This window comes from Salvelinus namaycush, chromosome 35 (assembly GCF_016432855.1).
Source record: "Salvelinus namaycush isolate Seneca chromosome 35, SaNama_1.0, whole genome shotgun sequence".
Classification (NCBI taxonomy): domain Eukaryota; kingdom Metazoa; phylum Chordata; class Actinopteri; order Salmoniformes; family Salmonidae; genus Salvelinus; species Salvelinus namaycush.
In genome coordinates, this window is record NC_052341.1 from 28,025,692 (window position 1) to 28,037,542 (window position 11,851).

Genomic DNA, 11,851 nt, shown 5'->3' on the forward strand with positions numbered 1-11,851 from the left:
CTGGACCAATCAGAGAACTTGTAGTCCGCATACGGTTGTTGGCTACAACATGTCCCATAAGGCATTCTGTTAACGCACACCGTCCACATGCAAATTTAACATTTTACACATGGAAACATGGCTGTGTTCATGGACTTGAATATTACCTACACAACCGACAAGAAACGACTTCAGAGTGTTATTGAAACAGCAGCACACCGTAACTATGTTTATCTTGTTCACATTTGCAAAAGTGTTTAGCTAGCTTCCACTAACCTCATAAAGAAGACCATGGCTCTCAATTTGGCTAACTGGCTAACAGCTCACCGTAAATACCTGTTTAATCTTGTTTATATTTGAAAACTGTTTAGCTACTGTAGCCCTAACTTCAGATTCGCTGAATCGTCTTTGCTAACTTCTAGCCTAGGCAGCCATATATGTAGCAGGACCAGAGCAAGCTACAATATATCTTGATTGATGTGCTTATCAAGTAACTCATGTTTTCATGTTTCAGTTGGATATTCTACAGTTGCCATCAATTATGTGGTTGATTTGCAACAAAAGAAACAGGTAAGCTCCTCAGTGTTCCCAGTTTATGACTCATGAAGTCAAGAGAACTATTCCTCACCCTTGTTAACGTTTGTTTGCTTATGTTTACAGGAAATTGGCAAACCGAAATGTGTTTTAGAGCTGTTTGATACATTTCCCATGGTGCAGGTAATGTGGCATAATAATAATGTTGATACATAATGGAATACTTATCGATGATGCTACCTATCCCATTTCTCCATGCATTGGAAATCGGAATAATAGGTAATATCCCCTTCCTTTTGCACAGGGTAAATCCAGACCAATCAAGGTGTTAAACCGATTGACAGTTGTGGCCTCAGACCCATCACACTTTGTGAGTCCGATATACTGTAGAAGTTTGAGCATTTGTTGACAGTATTCATATTGCATAATTTCTCAAATAACTACATCTATCCCTTTCCAGAGACCAAATGCAGAGTACAAAGCCTATGACTTAGTGGCTGTCTATCCTAAAACAGAGAAGTTGTTTCATGTTAGTACTTTTGTTCAGGATCATTATCACTGTGTTTTACCATCCACTACTGACAATGTATGTTGAGAATAGGATGACCTTCTGCTAATGTTGGCCTTCTACTTGTTTCAATAGGCAGCCTGCATGACATTTGATGTTGACATCATCTGTGTAGCAGTGACTGAAAAACAGCCCTTCTTTTTCAAGAGATCTCCAGTAAATGGGGTAAGTATCAATACCTCTCGGTATTTGAATGAACAACTTTGTAGTGATTTGGAGACTTGCCTACGACCTGTTTCTTTTGGTTGGACTGAATGCTTTTTATGTAGTAAAAGTGATATTACTTGTGCTTGTGTAAGGCAATTGAAAGAGGTGTGTTCTTTGAGATAAGTTACACACCTGCTATTCGAGACTCCACCATGAGAAGATACACCATCGCAAATGCCATCAGTCTCATGGAGACGTGCAAAGGGAAGGTATATCAACCCCTCATTGTTTATTTTTGACCTATTAATCCACCTACCATTTTCAAACAGTGCGTGTAACAGCAATGTTTCTTTTTTTCAAACAGAATGTAATTGTGACCAGTGGGGCAGAAAAGGTAAGGTAGAAATGAGATATTGTCTTACCCTCTTAGATACCAATCATGTTAATATCTTTCTGCAATGAACCTTGAATCTGTTTTTTCTCTCATTCAGCCCCTTGAGTTGAGAGGACCCTACGACATTGCCAACTTGTATCCTTTCATAAAACATTACCTACCTACTTGATGTAGACTGCTAGAATATGGTACATACTATACGTAGGTGTGATGAGGTTAACCCGTGTTACTGCTATTATCCTGAATGGTGTCCAGGGGTCTACTGTTTGGGCTGTCAGAAGGAGATGGCAAAGCTGCTATCTCAACCAACTGTCGAGCTGTCCACTTACATGGAGGTAAATAGGCCGCATTTTTTAACGCATTTGTCGATCAATTGAATACATTGTGTCATGCCACGTATCTTTTTTATTTAACTAGGCAAGTCAGTTAAGAACCAATTCTTATTTACAATGACTGCCTACCTGGGGAACAGTGGGTTAACTGCCTTGTTCAGGGGCAGAACTACAGATTTTTACCTTGTCAGCTCGGGGAGTCGATCCAGCAACCTTTCGGTTACTGGCCCACCGCTCTAACCACTAGGCTACCTGCCGCCCTATCTTCACTTGGTTTAAAGGGCAAGTTAGTAGCCCATCCATGGAATGTGAATGTTGTGATTATAACACAATTGTAACACAATGTGTCATTTAACTACATTTATTACTTGGGTATCAGTCTCAAATCAATATTTGTGGGTGGCACAAGAGAACCAATTTATGTTCCATGTTGTCATTACAGAAACAAGAAAGACTGCCTTGGGTATCGTACACACTATGAAGAAAGACCAGCCGTTGACTGTGAGACAGGAGGAAGAGCATGTTCCACCGTCAAAGAGGGCTAAGATTGAGACTGTGTAAAGTGGTGGCTTGTTTTGATTTTGAAACTGTTTATTTATGGAAAGAGAATGTGTATGTAATTAGCCTTTTATGGATACATACTCCATATTTGTAGACGATTGTTTTGTGAAATATTCTTTTATATTAAAGAGAATTTTGAAATGTATTGGATTCAAAGTCAATTTGTTCAAGTTCATTTAAACTATAATCTGATACATAACTGAACCAATCAGAGAGCTTGCCTTGTTGTATCCAACAACAAGATGCGAGAAAAAAAACCTTTTTGTCCCATAAGGCATTTCGGGTCAACTCACGTGGAAGCATGGCTGTGTTCATGGATTTCAATATTAGCTACACAACCGACAAGAAGCGACTTCAGAGTGTTATTGAAACAGCAGCTCATCGTAACTATATTTTATCTTGTTACATTTGCAAAAATGTTTAGCTAGCACAAACTTCAAAGATATTTAAATCGTCTTTCGTTGCTACCTTCAAGGGCGGGTCAATGGAATTACTGACAACAGCTGTTGCGCGATGGACAGGAGTTAGCTGAACTATGTCTTGATTGATTTGTACTAATCCATTGCTATTTTCATGTCTCAGTTGGATACTCCACAGTTGCCATCAATTATGTGGTTGATTTGGAACAAAATAAGCAGGTAGGCTACTGATTGTACCCTGTTATGGCTCATCATGAAGTTGAGGGCTTTCCTTGTACATATCCCATTGAGTGAAATTTCACCCTTTTTGTTTGCGTATGTTTACAGGAAATTGGCAAACCGAAGTGTGTCTCCGAGCTGTTTGATACATTTCCCATAGTGCAGGTAATGTGGTGTAGTAGTAATGTTGCTACATTATGTAATATTCTTGAAGCTAGCTATCCCATTTCTCCATGCCTTGTGATAATTACAGTGCGTTCAGAAAGTATTCACACCCTTTGACTTATTACATATTTTGTTGTTTTGCTGCTTGAATTTAAAATGGGTTAAAAAGATGTCACTGGCCTACACACAATACCTCATAATGTCAGTGAATTTGTTTTTCAAAATGTGTACCAAAAAAACATGAAAAGTGGAAATGTCTTGAGTATTCAACCCTTTTTGTTATGGCAAGCCTAAATAAGTTCAGGAGTAAACATTTGCTTAACAATTCACAAGTTGCAATAATGTTGTTTAACATGATTTTTGAATGACTACCTCATCTCTGTACCCCACACATTTATCTGTAAAGTTCCTCAGTCGAGCAGGCAATTTCAAACAGATTCAACCACTAAGACCAGGGAGGCTTTTTTAATGCTTTGCAAAGAAGGGCACCTATTGGTAGATGGGTCAACAACATAAAACTGACATTGAATATCCAGTTGAGCACGGTGAAGTTACTATTACATTTTGGCTGGTGTATCAATCACCCAGTCACTACAAGATACAGGCATCCTTCCTAACTCAGTTGCCGGAGAGGAAGCAACCTCTCAGAGATTTCACCATGAGGCCTATGGTGACTTTAACACCGTTTGAGTTTAATGGCTGTGATCGGAGAAAACTGAGGATGGATCAACATTGTAGTAACGCCACAATACTAACGTAAATGACAGAGTGAAAAGAAGGAATACAAATATTACAAAACATGCATCCTATTTGCAATAAGGCACTAAAGTAAAACTGCAAGAAATGTACTTTATGTCCTGAATATAACACGTTATGTTTGGTGCAAACAACACATCACTGAGTACCACTCTTCATATTTTCAAGCATGATGGTGGCTGCATCATGGTATGGGTTTGCTTGTCATCGGCAAGGACTAGGGAGTGTTTCGCGATTAAAAATAAATGGAATATAGCTAAGCACATGCAAAATCTTAAAGGATAACCTAATCATCTGCTTTCCAACAGACTCAGGGAGACAAATTCACCTTTCAGCAGGACAATAACTGTAAACACAAGGCCAAATAGACACCGGAGTTGCTTATCAAGACGACTTTGAATGTTCCTGAGTGGCCTAGTTACAGTTTTGACTGAAATCGTCTTGAAAATCTATGGCAAGACTTGAAAATGGCTGTCTAGCAATGATCAACAACCAACTTGACAGAGCTTGAAGAATTTTTAAAAGAATGTGCAAATATTGTACAATCCAGGTGTGCAAAGCTCTTAGAGACTTACCCAGAAAGACTCACAGCTGTAATTGCTGCCAAATGTGCATCTGCAAAGTTTTTTTTTGGGGGGGGGGGGGGGTGAATACTTTTGTAAGTGAGATATTTCATTTTCAATACGTTTCTATAAATTTCTATAAACATGTTTTCACCTTGTTATTATGGGCTGCTATTGTGTGTAGATGGATGAGAGAGAAAAAAATATATTGAAACAATTTTGATTTCAGGCTATAACACACTGGAATAAGTCAAGGGGTATGAATACTTTTCTGAAGGCACTATGTCCCCCTGATTTTGTACAGGGTAAATCCAGACCAATCAAGGTGTTGAACCGACTAACAGTTGTGGCCTCAAGGGCAGCACACTTTGTAAGTCCAATATACAGTAGAAGTTTGAACATTTGCTGACAGTATTCATATTGCATAATTTGTCAAATGGGACTAATGTAGTTTATCCTTTCCCAGAAACCATTAAGAGAGTACAAAGCCTATGACTTAGTGGCTGCCTATCCTAAAACGGAGAAGTTGTTTCATGTAAGTACTTTTGTTCACCAACCTCAACAATATGTACTGTATTATTGTTGACTACACTGGCAATGTATGGACGACATTCTGCTGGTGTCGGTCTTCTCTTTGTTTCAATAGGCAGCCTGCATGGAATTTACTATTGACATCATCTGTGTAGCAGCGACAGAAAAACAGCCCTTTTTTTTCAAAAGATCTTCAGTCAATGGGGTGAGACCATTGCTCTCTGTGTATTTGAATGAAGCGATTGCTTGGTCATTTCCAAGTAATATACAGATGGTAATGCAAGTTGTGCTTGTTTCAGGCAATTGAAAGGGGTGTGTTTTTTGAGGTAAGTTACACACCTGCAATCCGAGACTCCACCATGAGAAGACACACCATCGCAAATGCTCTAAATCTCATGGAGGCGTGCAAAGGCAAGGTAAATAGACCCAACGTGGTTCAACTTCACTTCACCTGTCAATCAACCTGCCATTTTCACACAGTCTGTGTAACAGCAATGTTGTTTTTTTTTTTTACAGAACGTAATTGTGACCAGTGGGGCAGAAAAGGTATATTTCCCACTTAGATACCATTCATACCATGAGCATTGAACATACTGATATTAACATCTTACTGAAATTAACCATACCACTGTAAATGTGTGTTTTGTTCAATCAGCCCCTTGAGTTGAGAGGACCCTATGACATTGCCAATTTGTATCCTTTCTTAAAACATTACCTACCCAGTACAGTACTTGATGTATGTAACTAGAATACGGTACAGTATTACAGACAGACTATATGCAGGTGTGATGAGGCCAACCTGTGTCACTGCTATTATCCTGAATGGTGTCCAGGGGTCTACTGTTTGGCCTGTCAGAAGAAGATGGCAAAGCTGCGATCTCAACCAACTGTCGAGCTGTCCACTTACATGGAGGTGAATAGGCTGCTGTTTACACATTGCTCGAGCAGTTGAACACATTGTGTAAAATGTTATATGCCAGGCAGGTGTGTACACTTGGTTAAAAGGCCAAGTGAGAGTAGCCCATCCATGGAATGTGAGTGTTATTATCATGTAACACGGCGTCATTGAACTACACGTATTACTTGTCTATCATTCTCAAAGCCGTGTTTGTGGCACAAGAAAATCAATTCATATACAGTGTTGTCATTACAGAAATGAGAAAGACTGCCTTGGGGATAGTACACTCTATGAAGAATGAGCAGCCTTCGACTGAGAGATGGGAGAAAGAGGATGTTCCCGCATCAAAGAGGGCTAAGATTGAGATGGCGCAGTAGAAAGTAATCACTTGTTTGAATTGTGATACGTTTTCTTTCTGGATAGAGAATGTGTTTATGTAAATTTACTTTTATGAATATCCTTATTTGTGGAAATGTGACTGTTTTCTAGTAACTGCTCAGTGGTTGTATAGTCATGTATTAGCAACAATGATGACGCTTGTTCCTTTTAGACAAAGCAAACAAATTCGGATGACAACGGCAATTCTGTTTATTTCATAACGTAATGTGAAATAACAAGCAAAATGCTAAAGGTAAACATGTAGTAGAACAATTAAAATTACTTCAGGAAGTGCATAAGAATCACACAAGCATTTTAAAATCCTGTGTTCTCACTGACTAGCACAAAATCAGTTTGAAGCCATCAACTCACTCTCATTTTATATTAAAGAGAAATGAAGAATGTATTGATTCAAAATATTTTTTCCAACAATTAAACTACAATTTAGTACGTAACTGAATGCATATTATAGTCATGCTGATGTCATAAGTCAAGTCACAACTACAATTTCCAAACTTTCTCTTTTCCCATATAGTTATTTGTCAACCTTTTCAACCTTCTTGAGCATCTCAGACCTCTAATAAGCTGCCTATAAAGAAACAAACATCCTTAGAAGCAAATGCTAAGTTACTTCAATTTTTCAGGCCAAACTTCTGCTAGTTCGCAAGAAATGACTTTCGGGCTTGAAGTCAGCCTCCGGTTAATGAAACCTTGGAAGCTGTATCGCCATAATCAACAGAGTGGTTGTCAAAGTTAGTCTCTCCACAAAGGAACTGGGTTAGCATTTGCTTTTATCTACTTATTCTGAGTTTGAGACCTGTGTAAAATGCAATTGAATTGAACTGGACTTTACTTGACTGGAGTTTTTGCATCATCCTTGAAATTGCTGAGAATGGATTTAGCCCCACTCTGCCACTCCAGCGTGCTATCCAATGGTGACTTTCCCTCCTGTGTTGAAGAAAAGCAAAGATATATTAAATATTTCAATAGTATGTTTTCCTAAGTCACTCTGGATAAGACCTTCTGCTAGATGACTAAAATGTGAAGGGCCTTATTTCTTCTGCTCCTGAGTGGCGCAGCGGTCTAAGGCACTGCATCTCAGTGCGAGAGGCGTCACTGCAGTCCCTGGTTTGAATCCAGGCTGCATCACATCCGGCCGTGATTTGGAGTCCTGTAGGGCGGCGCACAATTGGCCCAGCGTTGGCTGGGTTAGGCCGTCATTGTAAATAAGAATTTGTTCTTAACTGACTTGCCTAGTTAAATAAAAAAATCTGTACTCGGATGCAATCTTATGTATCACCACAAGATGGCACTGTGGTTATGTATCAATCCTGTCACCTTTGCTATCACTAGTTTGATTCTCTGAATACATGATACATGTAAGCCTTACGAGCAAATAAGTCATTTTAAAATCATTGTGTTATTCAAACAAAATACCACATTCTATACTATGATAGATTGAGGTAACAAGTTTGCTGGCCATGTTAGTCAAGAACTTACGCAGTTCTTGAGTTTTGGATTGGCTCCATGAAGCAGAAGTAGTTGGATGATTTTGAATCTGTTCAGTCTTACTGCATCGTGCATGGGGGTATCTCCTTCCTGTGTGAAAATAAAACCTCTCCTACTTAAAGAACCATTGGTGTTTCATATTTCTGATGAGATCTTAAGGTGTTTATACTGTATATCAGAGCAAAGGTTTAAATAAAAATGTGTTCTTAACTGAATTGCCTAGTTAAATAAAGGTAAAATAAAAATGAATTCCTATACTGAATGAGAATAGCTCACTCTGTCTTTGGCATTGATGTCCGCTCCACAGTGGACGAGATGTTCAGCGCATTCATAGTGTCCGGTTCTCACTGCAACGTGAAGGGGAGTGCTGCGTAGCTTAGGGACACAGAAACATTTAAGGATAAATCACATTGAACATGTTCTCAGATCCGTGTCCGGATTGCTAGCTGAGTGTTCTGTAGGCTTACCTTATCCCTGGCAGAGAAGCTGCCATCGTGGTTGAGCAGCACTTCTAACACAAGCATGCTTCCTCCCCGGCAGGCACAATGGACAGCAGTGGTATCCAGCTAAAGATAGACAAGCAATCCCTTGTTTTTATCTGTTCCTTTCTCATCAACACTCCAAATGATTTTACAGTATAGGATCAAAGACTGCAATATATTGCCAAGAGCTTGGCTCCCGTGGACATGCAGTTATTTGGAGTTCTTCTATTTAAAGTACCTTGTCTTTGTTCTCAATTAAAGCTCCAGCCTCCAGTAGCCTCTTTACAACATCCACATGTCCCTGTGTGCAAGCTCTGTGCAGGCCTGTACGTCTGAACTGTAAAGGCATAGGAAGCAGGACACATTGCATTACAACACAAACTGCACGTGATGACACAGCTGAGGTGCGTTGGCAAACTTCTGGTTGGTTGGTATTATCTAAACACTCACATTGTCACAAGCATTGACGTCTCCTGATTTTTCCAGATACCTCTCGATCAATGGCAGTTTGTTCTCTTCGCAGGCCTTGAAAAAGTCCACCTCATCCACATAGTAAGGCTGGAAAGAGAGATGGTGATTTAGCTGAAGATAGCAGTTACTTAGTAATTATTTGTCTTATGAAGGGTCAAATCTTGAAGTAAATTGCCTCTATTCCTATGTCTCAAATTAGATACCTTATCACCCTACTCAGCTAGTAGGCCTGTCTTACCACAGTCTCGGGTGCGGGTGGTGGCTTGCAAACTTGTACTCTTCTCGCTCTCTTTCTCGACTTCCTCAGTTGCAGCATAATCTGGAGGTCATCAATTGTCTCTAACCACAGATGGTCAGATTTGTCTACCTGTCAACCAAACATTTCAAATAAAGAGATATTATACATCTTGCACTTCTACAAAGCGGCTTCCCAGTTGAGGATTTAACACTTGGTGCCATGATCTCTATGATTACTTTTACATGATTACATGATCTCTATGACACTTTTTGATTTACGATTTATTTGAAGTTAGTGGTCATAGCTACTACAGCAAATTCAGACAGTTGCCCAACCAAGATTCAAACTGCAAAACCTTATGTCTGTCTATTCAACACATAATCATTAGGTCTGAACCACTTAACAGGTTTGGTGGCATTGTACTAAGGAGGCTAAGAGAGTATTTGACTTACATTTAAATTCATGGGGGCATCGGTGTCAGCCAGGCTGTCCTTGTGAGATCTCAGGTCCTCTTGTTTCTCCTGGTTGATGGATGTCTCGTATTCTCCCTCTGAATACTGCACATCTCCGGATTCTTTGCCAGAAACCTTGAATAAGAAAAACAAGACTATTAGGAATATGTGAGCAACTGAGACAATTCTGTTTGACCTGTGCCCCCATGCCCATTGGCGTCTGTGATAGAAGGGCAGCAGGTAGCCTAGTGGTTAGAGCGTTGGGCCAGTAACGAAAAGTAGCTAGATCGAATCCCCGAGCTGACAAGGTAAAAATCTGTCATTCTGAACAAGGCAGTTAACCCACTGTTCCTAGGCCGTCATTGTAAATAAGAATTTGTTCTTAACTGACTTACCTAGTTAAATATTTTAAATTAAAAAAGGAGTAAGTGCAAGACAAGCAGCAGCGGGTGTAAGAAGAATTTCAGTCTTAGTGTGATAATTATTCTCAAACTGTTGCTGTAGAAATTCATATTCATCTCAAAGGTTTGTTGAGGTTGCAGCTAAGCATCATGAAAGCCGTGAACAGTCCAACACCTGAAATCCTAATTTCAACCCTATATTCTTTGCAACTGTGGTTATTCTCTGGAATCCACTATGAAAGCCTCTAGATTTTGATAAAGATAAAGACCTACCAGCTCTTGTACTCGTAGAATACCCATCATCATTTGTCAAGTATATGTGGCAGCTCAAATCTCCAGTCAATGACCAGTGTCAACTGTCTGTGCTCTACGGTTGCAGGCCTCAGTTCAGCATTTTATATGTGTTTGGAGCCGGCAAGGAATGAGATCATGTTCTAGCCTGGGTGACTCGCCTGCCCCCGCCACAGGGCAAGGTTTCCTGTCACGGCCCGGCTGGCAAGATTGGGAGAAGGAAGGGGTGAGCTGAGAAATCCATGGGAGTGAGATGCATTTGGCTGCCATCGCCTCCAGTCAGTCAGTAGGTGAAATCTGAGTGGCACTAACTCTATGACTCCATGCCGCCATGCACGATGACCAAAGGCTCCAGCCATGTAATGGCCCTCCACTCCCCTCTCCTACACTTCTCACCAACAGCTGGCCCCGGGCCCTGTAGCCTCTGCCACATAGAACATAACTACATTCCTCACTGCGACACAGACGGGACAGGACAGGAAGAGATGACTTAGTAGGCTTACAGCATCCAAATGTCTATCTATACAAAACATTGACTTGTGTTCTGTATTCTACTACCCGTGACAAATGATGTACCGTCTGATATAAGTGGTTGTTTGTGCCTCAGTGGGGGTACTGACTGATTGCATTTTATGTCTTGTTTTCATCTTCTTCGGTTTCTGTCTCTGCATTGCTGACATTGGGCAATAAAACCATTACTACCTGACACCATTTTTAATGGAGCCGGTGATAAATAATCTTTCTAACGATTCACATGTTTGACAGCTGTTGTTTTTTAAAGAGTACACACTAAGCTGTAGAGCTCAAAATGAACAAATGAAACAGCTATTTTTTTTATAGTTACAAAGGACAAATCACCATATTTCCATGTCCAATTGGTAAATAACACCCTAAATGCTATCTTTAGCAATGTGGGTGGCGCAGTATTCAGGCATGTCTAGACTATATAAGTAATATTTCAATGACACAGGACATTAAGATGTAACCATTACACCTATATTGATATGTTGTCTCTCGCCCTGACATCGAAGAGCTTACTTTATTAGGACCTTGACGATGTCTGGAAAGGCCATACCATTCCACTTACGTATCACATTCATTTAGAAGGACGGACCAGATCTTTATCACTTTTTTGTTTTTATTTGCCAGCTCCCAAAAATACACTACATTTTATTTCCTTAAACTTGGTGCAGTAGGCGTATAATTATTTCACTTTTCACAGAAGTGAGATTCTATAATTGGGAACATTTTTATGATAAAAATCATAGTGAATCATAATTATAGTGGAAATGATGAGAGAAAAAATGTGGCTGTTGATTCACATTGGTTGGAAATTGAGTAGTCTATCCTGTTGATATAATAGCATTATTTAACTGCACGTGTATACACAGCATCCATGGTTGCACCTCAATTGCTCTCTGATCATTAAACATACCATACCTCACAATGCAAACATTTAATATACTGTAGAAGATGAACCAATTGGATTACTATTATAATAATCATGATAATGGTTTCAATTAATAAATAAAACATCCATTCCATAAATGTTCAGAGAGTGGA

The 11,851-nt window shown here is 39.7% G+C and overlaps 3 protein-coding genes across 5 annotated transcripts; 2 read left to right on the forward strand and 1 right to left on the reverse strand.

Moving 5' to 3' along the window:
* The first annotated feature begins 80 nt into the window (after window positions 1-80).
* Window positions 81-2,665, forward strand: LOC120029767 (ribonuclease P protein subunit p30-like). 3 transcript variants are annotated; one of them, XM_038975037.1, is made up of 11 exons: window positions 81-199; window positions 494-549; window positions 640-696; window positions 818-883; window positions 974-1,042; window positions 1,157-1,246; window positions 1,381-1,497; window positions 1,593-1,622; window positions 1,720-1,757; window positions 1,878-1,957; window positions 2,397-2,665. In XM_038975037.1, the coding sequence occupies exons 1-11, from the start codon at window positions 118-120 to the stop codon at window positions 2,513-2,515; spliced, it is 804 nt and encodes a 267-aa protein (XP_038830965.1). In that variant the 5' UTR covers window positions 81-117; the 3' UTR covers window positions 2,516-2,665. The 3 variants fall into 3 exon arrangements, with proteins under 3 accessions (XP_038830965.1, XP_038830967.1, XP_038830966.1); XM_038975038.1 differs by having other exon boundaries at window positions 192-307; XM_038975039.1 differs by lacking the exon at window positions 974-1,042.
* Window positions 2,666-2,794: 129 nt separating this feature from the next.
* LOC120029973 (ribonuclease P protein subunit p30-like) lies at window positions 2,795-7,607 on the forward strand. The gene is made up of 11 exons (XM_038975287.1): window positions 2,795-2,898; window positions 3,098-3,153; window positions 3,262-3,318; window positions 4,942-5,007; window positions 5,104-5,172; window positions 5,284-5,373; window positions 5,468-5,584; window positions 5,685-5,714; window positions 5,824-5,861; window positions 6,002-6,081; window positions 6,322-7,607. The coding sequence occupies exons 1-11, from the start codon at window positions 2,817-2,819 to the stop codon at window positions 6,441-6,443; spliced, it is 807 nt and encodes a 268-aa protein (XP_038831215.1). The 5' UTR covers window positions 2,795-2,816; the 3' UTR covers window positions 6,444-7,607.
* On the reverse strand, window positions 6,637-10,297 carry LOC120029674 (ankyrin repeat domain-containing protein 1-like). Its single transcript, XM_038974951.1, has 9 exons — window positions 10,271-10,297; window positions 9,597-9,731; window positions 9,145-9,273; window positions 8,886-8,993; window positions 8,674-8,772; window positions 8,421-8,519; window positions 8,230-8,328; window positions 7,945-8,043; window positions 6,637-7,392 (listed from the first exon to the last, which is right to left on the reverse strand). Exons 1-9 carry the CDS (start codon window positions 10,295-10,297, stop codon window positions 7,294-7,296), a joined length of 894 nt encoding a protein of 297 aa, XP_038830879.1. The 3' UTR covers window positions 6,637-7,293.
* Window positions 10,298-11,851: the final 1,554 nt, after the last annotated feature.

Coding starts and splice junctions, on each gene's coding strand:
- LOC120029674 (XM_038974951.1), bottom strand. CDS start 10,297: ATGGGTATTCTACGAGTACAAGAGCTG. Junction 8,994..9,144: donor CACCCGCACCCGAGACTGTG/GTAAGACAGGCC, acceptor CTCTCTTTCCAG/CCTTACTATGTGGATGAGGT. Junction 8,329..8,420: donor GCTTCTCTGCCAGGGATAAG/GTAAGCCTACAG, acceptor TGTGTCCCTAAG/CTACGCAGCACTCCCCTTCA.
- LOC120029767 (XM_038975037.1), top strand. CDS start 118: ATGGCTGTGTTCATGGACTTGAATATTACCTACACAACCGACAAGAAA. Junction 550..639: donor ATTTGCAACAAAAGAAACAG/GTAAGCTCCTCA, acceptor TTATGTTTACAG/GAAATTGGCAAACCGAAATG. Junction 1,498..1,592: donor TGGAGACGTGCAAAGGGAAG/GTATATCAACCC, acceptor TTTTTCAAACAG/AATGTAATTGTGACCAGTGG.
- LOC120029973 (XM_038975287.1), top strand. CDS start 2,817: ATGGCTGTGTTCATGGATTTCAATATTAGCTACACAACCGACAAGAAG. Junction 5,008..5,103: donor CCTCAAGGGCAGCACACTTT/GTAAGTCCAATA, acceptor ATCCTTTCCCAG/AAACCATTAAGAGAGTACAA. Junction 5,862..6,001: donor CCCTATGACATTGCCAATTT/GTATCCTTTCTT, acceptor AATGGTGTCCAG/GGGTCTACTGTTTGGCCTGT.